The sequence below is a fragment of the Chaetura pelagica genome, unplaced genomic scaffold (genome assembly GCF_000747805.2).
Source record: "Chaetura pelagica isolate M959 unplaced genomic scaffold, ChaPel_1.0 scaffold278, whole genome shotgun sequence".
Lineage (NCBI taxonomy): Eukaryota > Metazoa > Chordata > Aves > Apodiformes > Apodidae > Chaetura > Chaetura pelagica.
In genome coordinates, this window is record NW_009954497.1 from 2,136,621 (window position 1) to 2,148,174 (window position 11,554).

At 41.7% G+C, this 11,554-nt stretch overlaps 1 protein-coding gene across 1 annotated transcript; it reads right to left on the bottom strand.

Moving 5' to 3' along the window:
* Positions 1-2,067: 2,067 nt before the first annotated feature.
* SULT6B1 (sulfotransferase family, cytosolic, 6B, member 1) lies at positions 2,068-9,447 on the bottom strand. The gene is made up of 7 exons (XM_010004574.1): positions 9,246-9,447; positions 5,718-5,830; positions 5,385-5,474; positions 4,282-4,408; positions 3,517-3,611; positions 3,071-3,227; positions 2,068-2,198 (listed from the first exon to the last, which is right to left on the bottom strand). Exons 1-7 carry the CDS (start codon positions 9,445-9,447, stop codon positions 2,068-2,070), a joined length of 915 nt encoding a protein of 304 aa, XP_010002876.1.
* Between the last annotated feature and the right edge of the window lie 2,107 nt (positions 9,448-11,554).

Consider the following 11,554-nt stretch of genomic DNA (forward strand, 5'->3'; position numbering starts at 1 on the left):
GCTGCTTTTTCCAGTGCCTATGTAAAGCTTATGGGGAACCTCAGATTTGCTAAGCGACCTGAAACTTTCATTTGTTTGGTATTAATTGACTTCATTCTGATATTATTTTGTTCTGTGTGTTCTATTTTGCTCTTCAAATCTCACTGGTACTCCACTTTCAGTTTACTTAAGTGGCCATTATTACAGCCTTTAATTTTGAAAGCAAATCTGCATTGATCCTTTCTTCCCACCATGTGAATGCCAGTCTTTGGAACACTGGCATCTTACCTAGTCAGCCTAAAGGACCAACAGCTGTAGGTTTTTGTGCCATCAGTGAGCTGTATGCAGTTTTCATTGTCACAGCAAACAGAAGACAGCTATAACAGAAGAAGATAAAAGAGGAATAGGCCAGGAAAGACAAACAAGATTCTGCACAGACCTGACTACAAAATTACAATATGTTCCTAACTATGCACTAAAGTTAACCCGTAATAATTATTCCCCTGCCATGGGCAGACTTTTAGAAAGGGATTCTCATTAGCACTGACTGAAAGCCTGTTGCTAACCAAATGTGCAGCACAACATCTCACAGAGTTCATTTGTGTCAAGACCTCAGATACCTGATACTTGAGTTTTCAGCCTGGCTAAGGTACTTTCTTAGATACCTCTAACATACAGTTCTTCGGCCAAGACCTTTACTACACTTCAGACAATTATTTCTCTGACAGAAACTGACAAACTATAAGGAAGACTAAACTCCCCTACTAGCTACATTTGTAATTGTGTGCCCATGACCCACATATTCCTTCTCCAGGTACTTTTTCCTTTCTATTTCTTCTCTTCTGAGATAAATAAATGCCCCTGGTGGGGAAAGCAAACAGCTGTCAAAGACTGGTGTTTAATCAGCCTCCCAATGGAAAACTGCAGCCTAAAAAGTCAGTTCTCTTCATGAGATGGTCCAGTGTTCAACAGTCTCATGCACTCTGGTCTTCTGGAACCCCACCAAAGGAGACTCAATCTGCCCATGACAATGGCACTTCAAAGCTCCCACACAGACATCCAGAAAAAATCCACATCCTGGCTCTGAAATCATATATACTATTGTTAAGCAAAGAGTAACCCAGGCAAAGGCTCCATTTCTAGAGTTATGTAAGTAGCACATTTCCTTTTCTCATGTCTTCTCCCAAACAAATCAAACAGATGGTTACCAACTTCCCTGCCTCAATACCATAAAGAAGTTACTTCCTCCCAGTCCTGCCCAGCCAGAAGCTTCTTCATGTGCTTCCTCACCATGCAAAGCAGGGTGGGTGCTCAGGAGTCCTGACAAGGACGTGGACAAAACCTGGTACTCTCAACATGTGTTTCCAATTTCCCCCATGGGTAATCCTGTGAGGAGGTTAAGCAACTAAGCAAGTCACTACCAGGAGGGGGACTTCAGTCTCCATGAGAAAGTTCTATTCAAGGCAATATCTTTAACTGTTCAGGGTGAGATCTCAAAATACCAAAGGAAAGAAAACTGATATTGCTGAAAGGGAGAGAAAATTTCCACCACTGAGTTACTTCATTTTTTTTTTTTCACACATTTATCAGCACACAGAAAGTAGGAAAAAAAAAAAAAAGACCTTTTGAAATTTCATTTTCACAATTATATTAGAAATTAAAATTATTTATTAATCCTATGATCTTAGAAATTAGGAATCAAAATAATGCTTCTTTTTTTTTTTTATAAGATCTCTTAGAAAATTTATTCCAATGTAGTGAATACATTTCCAGTTATTTCAGCAAGTTTAACTACTGCATGTATATCTCACACAGGATTCTACCAGGTAACCTGAAATAAGAGCTAAAAATCCACTTGAAAAACCAAATGAGGCCAAAGAACTACAGGTCAATTAAGAGAATCTAGTTAATTCAATTATACCAACTGCATAGGCAAGGATTGTTTGCCTAAGTTAAGACAGCAGAATAAGGTATGCAAATTTTAGGGATTTTCAAAATGTTTAAATCAGTTACAGTCCCAGTTTCTATTTAATAAAATTTAACAAAAAGTAGCCTAGATTACAGGGGATTTTTTTTTCTCCAGGAGCTTCAGCTCTTGCAGTACACATCATATTTTATCTTCACTCCCAGCTTAGTTCCTTCTAAGCATGCTTTGAATTTGGCATCCATTTCCTGGTTCTGAGCGTCAGTGAAAAGATTTTTCCAATCTCCAACAACACCTGGAATATAAAGAAAAGTAAAATCTTACCCTTGATTGTAAGGAGTATTATTTAAAACAAAAAAAATACCTTGTCTCTCACTATCATATGTCAGGATTTTAAAAGTTTTTCCTTCCTGCAAGAAAAAAATCTCTGACCCAGAATACACTTTTAGGTTTGTCTTATGTTTGCTGGCCTCAACAGAATGCGAACATAAAGTGAACACAGAGAAGCTACTGGTCTGCCTTGCCAGCTTTGGCATGTAGCAGACTTGTACAGCTATAGACTATAATCAATCCAGAAAGTTCAAAGATGTGGCTGTTAAATGCTAGAGCTTTGTGCTCTGCAACCAGACACTGCCCTAAGCTGCAGTTTACCTTTATTCTAGATTTTGGAGACCCTACAGTCTGAGGTTTTCTAAGTCTACAGTTCTAGTTTGATCCATGGCTAAAAGACACAGCTCAACCAGTGAATTGTCTGGATTCCACATGTTGACTGAGATTCATAGGCAATCACAAGAATTATTTAGAAAACCTAGGAAGAAAAATCTGCGGAGGCACTCAATAGACTGAGTGCCAGGCTATTCCCAGCACTCACAGAAGCCAAAATAAAACTCTTCTTTGTTTTCATTGGTGCTTACTGCATACCATGACTGAAGGGTGTGCTACTTTTAGAGCATTTCTGCTAATGGTATTATACAGGGCTTAAGCAAGTGGTACTGGCCCTTGTGATGAAAGCAAGTGACAGCATCCTGAAGCACAATCAGTCTCTCTTAAACAACTTCCAACCTTGAAAATTATACAGAAAGACTGACCATCTACTGATCCTAATTTCTGCCTGCCCAAGATGCAGTGCTACCATTCAGCACCCTGGCAAAATACAAACAAATTTACCTTTGCGGAAAAGAATGGAGCCAACAGCACCATGAGTCTCCTGAGCCTTATCCTTCACTTCCTGGAAGGTGGCCCTGTCTGCAATGGACTGGATCTGCTCTGCCGTCGGGGAGAAGCCAAAGAATTCAGCTATCTGCTTTACACTGGCAGTCAGGTTCTGAAAGCAATACAGGGAAAGGGAGTCATGCATTATGCTTCTTCTGAAAAAGGAGTTACCCACTGGGGATGTGCATTGCAATTATTTATTAACAATATATACTTTCCTTCACTGTACACTTCCTGTATTACACCGGAGCTCAGCTTTTGTATAGCCAGACTCAGCTTGTTGCTAAAATGGACTTGATTTTGCACTTTCAGAAAGCTGTGCCATTTGCTATTAATTTCAGCAAATCTCAAGGAATGAGCTGAAATGTGTTTTGCCTGTCAGCACACAGCACCTGCTTTACCTCCTTCAAGTCTTCATATATTATGGTCATAATATTCTCATCCTCTATGTGTTTGTTCCAGGTGACTGCATGATCAAAATAGGATCCCCAGAGGACTGTAAAGAAGAGAAAAAAAAGCATCACTGTGACCTTCTTTTCTTACGGGGTACTTAGCTCTCTTTGACTGAAGAATTGCCTTCTGTTGTCTATCAGTTACATCAATGCAAACAAATGGAAGAGCCTGTCCTTTCCATGGTACCATTCTGTACAACAGAAAGACAGACATTTCCTCTGGACTTTTGTACGCAAATAGCTTCCACACAGAAATATGAATTTCAGTGCGTGTTTCCCCTCTGTTACTATATTGTCATTGAAATAATCTCTTAAAAGCCAAAGCCAGACATTAGTCTAAATCTAAAATCTGGATTGCTAATGAGGTGTTTGGCCTTGTGTGCAGAAAAATAATGACAACAAACTGTCATTTAATTACCACTTCAGATCTGTAGCACTTCCTCCATCAGTAAGTGGCAGAATTTTGACCCAATGCCACTGTCAAGCTGCCATGAAATTTCCCCACCCTTGCCTGGAAGAGCAAAATACCCAGAAGCAAAGCATCTTTTGGACATTCTCCTCATTCTGGCATTCAGCTGTCTCCTTTATCATGATGTATGGCCATCAGTAATCTGATTATTGCACAGCTGTTTTCCCACTGGCCCCATTTAGTTGGTTTTAAATTGGTTTTTTTCCTGTTGCTTCTTTGGCTACATTCAGTAACTGTAACAATACCTTTCCCATTCATAAACTCTGAGAAGAACTCATCCCAGGAGCTGTAATTGGGGATGCCTGGTGCATTGTTGTGGAAATGGAAAAATGACACAGCTGTATCCTTAGGGTTTCGAAACAGCACTAGTATCTGGAGCGGGAGAAAGAGGTCAACAATTTTAGATCACTTAATTCCCCTGGCAACCAAAATGAGAGTGTAACTAAACATTCTGCAACCAATAACATACTGGGGGGTATAAAATATATTGCTAGTTAAGGCACGGAGAACAAATTTATAATGTTATCATAATAAAGAGCTTGTTACTACTTCTAAGACTTGCTTATGTCATAAAGCAATTGTAGAGAGCAGTCACTGGAAAACCTGTAATATTGTCATTGAATACCATCCTGTAACTCCCTAAGATGTAAGAAACCGTAAGGAACCATTTGTTAAACCCCTGCTAGGAAATGCTTTGTTGAGTTCTCCTTCTGGAAACTGCAGCTGCTACAATCATCTCTCATTTTTTAAAGCACAGCAATAATGTTCCTGAAATGCTAAGAGACTGTAATCCTCAGAGAAGCACAAAAACTTCTGAAAACACATTATACACATTAATTATTTTTGTCATACACATTATAGGAAACATGGGAAAAATTCCCCATCCCTTAACAAATTATTGCCTTCATCTGTGGTAGGTCTCCTAAGTGCTGTGTCTCCATCATTGTTCAGTGACCATGCCCCAGAAATATTAAAGTTTTACTATTGTGACTCTTTGCAAGAAGACAGCCAATGTCCCAGAGATACTGGTGCCACATCCACTCCTGCTGTGGTCAGGCACAGAAAAGAGTAGCATAAAAAATGACAGGATGACACCTCAGCCCTTTCTGAGCACTGCAATAGCTTCTAGATCTCTTCTTTATGGCAACTACAGCACTCCTAAGGCTATTGTAAATTGTAGCAGATGCTAAGCAAGCCCAGGCATTACAAGACTCCCACTGTCTCTAAATTGCTTTCCCTCAGTGCCACCTGCTTGGGTGCAAGGAAAAGATGTGTCTCAAAGTTACTCTTGCATGTTGGTACTATCAGAGAGATGAGGCTTGTTTTTGGAAAAAGAAAAAAAGACCACCTTAGCTTTGTTCTTGAAAATAGACTTGGGGAGGCAATCGTAACTCAGATGTGTCGCCAAAATCCTTGGAGATGGAATCTGCTTCATCCTCTTTAGAAATAAACAGAAGCATAAGTGAGAACAGGTTTACTACAGGGGTGAAGCAATGACCTGTGAGAGTAGTCTGAGACAGACCCTAATCAAAAGGCATTAGTCATCCAAGATTATCTTTTTTCCTCTCTCAAGAGAAATATCTTTACTTGCTGCATGACTTCATTTTAATAACTTGTGTGAGGGTTGCAGGAGAGAGAAAACAACAGACTTTAAGTGGTTCAGTAGTTTATTTTCACTAACCTGATATTTACCTGGATCTCCACATTCAATAAATGGTAGTTCAGTGCTTACAGGTTTACTCTGGGTAGTTGTAAATATCAAATCACTTAAAATCTGGATAAGCCAGTTCACACCTGCACCAAGAAACCCAAAGGACAAAGTAAAACATACCAGAGCTTTATATCAGATCTCAGAGGCTTCTCCTCAGATGGCTTAATTCAACATAACAGGCAGTCATCAAATGACAAATAACAATTAAGGTCTCCAACTATTATAAACAAAATAATGTTTTCCATTAATGGGATCCTCAACAGCTTCTTAACTGTGGTTCACTTATAACTGGTATGTGGAAAGCACTGGGGGTAGAACTGACTCAACAATGCACTTACCATCTTTTTAATATATTCACAAAACAGTTAGTGACAGACAATAATGAGAGCTTTCCTGTCTTTTGAAGGGAAACACCTGGGAAGGGTCTGGATAGGAGAAGGAAGGAATAAGAAAGGAGCTTCACTCACTCTTCCAAGGAAAGCACCTGCCTCTCTCTGCTGCCCTGAGTCAAGGATGAAATGGAGTCATCTATTTAGTGTCACTGTCAGTGCTTGTCCTCAGTTGTGCCTGTTGCTATCTCCGTGAAGTGCATGACAGAACAAGTGCTAGAAGAGCTGTTACCCACCGGACACCTGTATCCCTCCTCAGCTCTCAACCTTTGGAAGGGGTCTTGTAGCAAAACCTCCCCCATACCACATCCCATTCCAGCACAAGCCTGTGGCCAGCTCCTGGAGCTGTGCTGTGGTGCCTGCTTCCCCACAGCTTCCAGGAATGACATTTGCTCCACTGATGTTTTGTCAATTACCAGCAAGACAGAGCAAGGGAACACTATGTTCACCTTGGCCCAGAGCACTCTCCTTGCATCCTTGTGGGGAAGTGCTTGGAAGGCCTCCCACCAGGCCCACAGAGATGGAGCTGTGGAGCTGCGTGCTGTGAGTCCCCTGTGAACACAGCTGCCAGAGGCATTAATGAGGAACACACAATGCAAACAGCTTTAGCCTCATGCTTTCTGTGGAAAGTTATTCACAAAAAGGAGTAACTTCCTCCTTACATACTACAAAGTGCCTCAGGATGCTTGGATGGAAGCAGCTGACACATGTCATTTATACAATAATGTGTATGCAATGTGTGCACATCATACAATGTCTTACAATACATGTATTACATTTATATACCATCCAATATAATATTTATATGACACTGTATGATTTATATAATTTATATCACTCTCCCATTTATGTACAGACCAGAGCCAAAAAACATTAAGACGCTCCAAATCCATGTCCTCTGGACATAATCTGCCAGTATTAACTGCATGTGCACAAATACAAGTTTTCTTTTAAAGATAAACTGCAATTTATAAACCTACAATTCCTAGTCTCTAAATCCCCTATTGGCTTCTCAACCATGCAGCCCAACCCTGGAAAGTACTGCATCCTGGAGCTCCATCATTCTTCACCCCTACCTCACCAATAGCTTTCTGCATCTGAGTTTTCCTCTCCACTGCATACACCTGAGTTGGGGGAAATGTTTTATACAGTGAGACCTCACTGTAATTTAACCTTCACAATACTTGATAGTAAAAGAAACAAAGACAATATTAAAGCCTTGAAAGACAAATCTCTTGAAGGGCCTCAATGCAAGTCCTTCAACAGGTATGCTCATGACCATATAGACCTGGCAAATGCCAAAGAGATTGAGCCCTCCTGGAAACCTGAGAAGCTGGCAGAGGAAGCCAGACACCAGGTCTCCTGGTCCAAGAAGGAAAGAGACCAGCAGAGAGATTATTATCACTGCCTGGTGACATTATAGCTTAGTGGGTCCAAGTGTTGCATCAAGAGTAAATAGGGAGCCCAGCAATTTCAGCTTTCAGACTGGGGCAGATAATCTTGGTTTTGTTCTTTATTCTCCTCTCTTGCCTTTTTTTCCCCACTTGGCAAGCTGTAGAATAGGGCAAGTAATCTATTTAGCACTATTTTAAAGTATAAGAGCAAACATCTAAGTGGGAGATAATTCCAAAAGATTTATCTGCAGATTGTAACTACACTGCATGGCACAAATGCAGCATTTTCTCCCCCTCCTTCTTTCCCATCTCTTCCAGGCAACTTCCCATACATACCCTTCCAGCAGTGCCTGGTGGGTAACAGAGTGCTGCCTTCCTCAGCAAACCATAGGGAGCTGTGTACTCCCTCTCCTACTGAACAACTGGCAGTGGTCTTTGATAAAACTTCCCCCTGCTGACTTACACAAGCTGCCCAATATTAATAATGTGAGATCTCTGTCTTTATCTACTGATCCCTCTCTCTGAACAGGAGATGCTTACTGAGTTACTAAACCTCAGAGGCAACCAGCATCACAGATCTGTGTCTGAACTCTCTCAGAAATCAAAGTGAGTACCAAGTTACAACAATGACCTTTTAGGTCTTTATGGGGTCCAGCTGAACTCTGGACCCAAAGCCAGTGACATAAAATGCACACTTCACATTTTGTGTCACCTCCCTCTCATATTTCCCCTCTATCTTGGTTCAGTGTCCTGTCTCACAGCTGCTATAAATTCACCCTAAACACTACAGATGTACTTCCTAAACACCTAAAATACACCATGGTTTCTTTCCAGATCAGCACTTGCCAACCAATGGGAATTCGATGTGCTGAATGAGACCTTGTCCTAGGGAACTCTGGTTAGAGCCCAACTTGACTGCACCCACTACCATGCTAGCACAATTACTTTCTTCCCTGGACCCATATTTTCTCCAACAACTCTAGGCTGCTGCTGCTCAGGTCCCAAAGAAGAAATACATACTTGAATAGGATTTCCTAGATGAGCAAAATGCATCTCATCCTTGTAAGTAACCATGTCACAACTCACATTTAATAAAACTGATCAAAATAAACTAGTTTGTTGTTTGGCTTTTTTTCCACTGCTCCTGTTGCAGCTTTCCTCCTTTTTGCAAACCTATGACTTGAAGGTTTAGATTTCCAGTATGTCTTGGTCAACACATTTTGCAGTAATACAAAAACCTCAACAAACTGATATTGAAGAATGACAAGAAACAGCTTATAAGTTTGCAAGTAAATATTCTGTGCCATGTCACTTTCTAACCTTAGAGTCTAATGCATAACTTTACTGCTTGTTACACTACTCTACACTACATTACTAACATGCCTTTCAGAATACAGTTTATCATCGTGGCAGAGTTGTCTTGTCCCAATGATATACAAAAAAACCTATGTACTTTATTCTCACTTCTTCAGCCAAAAATCTCCTTGAACACAAAAACTCCTTTTCCTTTCATCAACATGAACCATATTGAAAAGAAGTGCAACAGACTGCTTAATTAACATAAAGCAAGACAAAAAACCTGCTGCCTCTGGTTGTAGTAGAAGTGCTCAATGTCTTCACACAATCCATGACAATCAGTTTGTTTTCCTTCTTATTGTGTCAGCTAATTAGCTACAGTATTGCAAACTACAGCAAGCAATTTATAATGTATTCACCACATTTGGGGTAGGACACCAGCACCATATCATCTCCTCTGGCTTCCAGGTTCTCCAAGGCTTGGAACGTTTCCATGCTGCACGCTGTGACAGGATATGGGGTCCCACGGTAGAAGAAGAGCAGATCCTGCAAGGTAAGCCCTTCAGACTTCGCCAATGCTTTATTCATCTCATCAACAAAGGCTCTTTTATCCTCAGCCATGTTTACCACCTTGGGGTGTGCAATTGTTAGTCTAATGCAATAAGTGCCTTTAAATAGACATTTTTAAGGGGTGGAGTAGAAATCCCTGGCATTACTTCTGCCCTCCCACGAATATGATATCCTTCTTTCTCTCTTCTCTTCCTACCCTTCTGGAAATGGAAGTTGGGCTGACTCTATCCACTTACAATTTACAAAGCAGGAATTACTTTAGTAAGAAATCCAACTGTGAGTAAATAATACTTGCAAGGTCAGTCACCATGGAAAACAGAACTGAAAAATGAATCACCCTGTTAGAATGACAAGTGAAATATTACACCTAATTTTACCTTCTTATGTAACATCAATAGAGAAAAAAAGCACCTCACAAAGAAAATAAAGTCCCTGTTAAGAAAAACCCCAAGAGGTTTTATTTTGGCAATAAAGCCAGCCCCATACTGTGAGTTGTAAGGGACCCTGAAGATCACCTAGTTCCACCCCACTACAAGGGCAGAGACACCTCCCAATTGACCAAGTTGCTCAGATCCCCATCCAAACTGACCTTGTACACTTCCAAGGATGGGGTTTCCACAACTTCCTGGGCAACCTGTTCCAGTGTCTCGCCACCCTCACACTGAAGAACTTCCTCCTAATGTCTAACCTAAATCTCCCCTCTTCCAGTTTTGATCCATTAACCTTTGTCCTTTCACAACAAGCCCTTGAAAAAAAGTCCCTCCGCAGCTTTTCTGTAGGCGCCCTTCCGATACTGGAAGGCTGCTATGAGGTCCCCCTGGAGCCTTCTCCAGGCTGAACAACCTCAACTCTCCCAGTCTGTCCTTGTAGGAGAAGTGGTCCAGCTCTTGGGTCATCTTCATGGTCCTTCTCTGGACTCTCCCCACAAGCTCCATGTCCTTCTTATGCTGGGGGCTCCAGAAATGGACACAGTACGCCAAGTCGGGTATTATGAGAACTGAGTAAAGGGGAAGAATCACCTCCCTTGACCTGCTGGCCACAGTTCTTTTGATGCAGCCCAGGCCACAGCTGACTTTCTGGGCTGCAGGCATACATTGCAAGCTCCTGTTAAGCTTCTCATCCACCATCACCCTCAAGTCCTCCTCTGGGCTGTTTTCGATCCATTCTCCCCCCAGCCCATATCTGCGCTTCTGACTGCCCCCATTCAGGTGTAGAACCTTGCACTTGGCCTTGTTGAACTTCATGCAGTTTGCACAAGCCCACTTCTCAAGCCTGTCAAGACCCTTCTGGATGGCTTCCCTTCCCTCCAGGGTGTTGACCTCACCACACACTTTGGTGTCATCCTCAAACTTGCTGAGGGTGCACTCAAGTCCCACTGTCCATGTCACCAACAAAGATGTTAAACAGCACCAGTCCGAGTATCAACCCTTGGGGAACACGACTCATCACAAGTCTCCATCTGGACATCAAGCCATTGATCACAACTCTTTGACTGCAACAGTCCAGCCAGTTCCTTACCCAATGAGTGGTCCATCCACCAAATCTGTACTGTTCCAGTTTTGATACCAGGATGTCATGTGGGACAGTGTCAAACGTTTTGCACGGGTCCAGGTAAATGATGTCATTTGCTCTTCCTTTGTCCACCGATGCCATGACACCACTGAAGAAGGCCACCAAATTATTCAGGCAGGATTTGCTCTTGGTAAAGATGTGTTGGCCCTTTGTTTTCCATGTGCCTTAACAGAGCCTTCAGGAGGATCTGCTCCATGATCTTGCTGGGCACAGAGGTGAGACTGACTGGTTTATGGTTCCCTGGGTCTTCCTTTTTTTCCCTTTTTGAAAATGGGAGTTATGTTTCCCTTCTTCCAGTCAGTGGAAATATCTCCAGACTGCCAAGACTTTTCAAATATGATGGACAGAGGCACTGCAACTTCATCAGCCAGTTCCTTCAGGACCTGTGGATGAATCCCATCAGGTCCTATGGACTTGTGCATCTTTAGGTCCCTCAGATGGTCATGAACCTGCTCTTCTTCTACAGTGGAGAAATCTTCTTTTTCACACTCCATACTTTTGCTTTCTCTACCTTAGCATGACCAGAGCCTTTGCCCATGAAGACTGAAGCAAAGTAGTCATTAAGCACCTCAGCCTTCTCTATGTC

What these genes read in the sequence shown, in the direction of transcription:
- SULT6B1 (XM_010004574.1), bottom strand. Translation starts at nt 9,447, where the DNA reads ATGGCTGAGGATAAAAGAGCCTTTGTTGATGAGATGAATAAAGCATTG. An exon ending in AGAGTTTATGAATGGGAAAG is followed by an intron (nt 3,612 to 4,281) that starts GTATTGTTACAG and finishes TCTTCTTTACAG; the next exon opens with TCCTCTGGGGATCCTATTTT. An exon ending in CTCCATTCTTTTCCGCAAAG is followed by an intron (nt 2,199 to 3,070) that starts GTAAATTTGTTT and finishes TTTATATTCCAG; the next exon opens with GTGTTGTTGGAGATTGGAAA.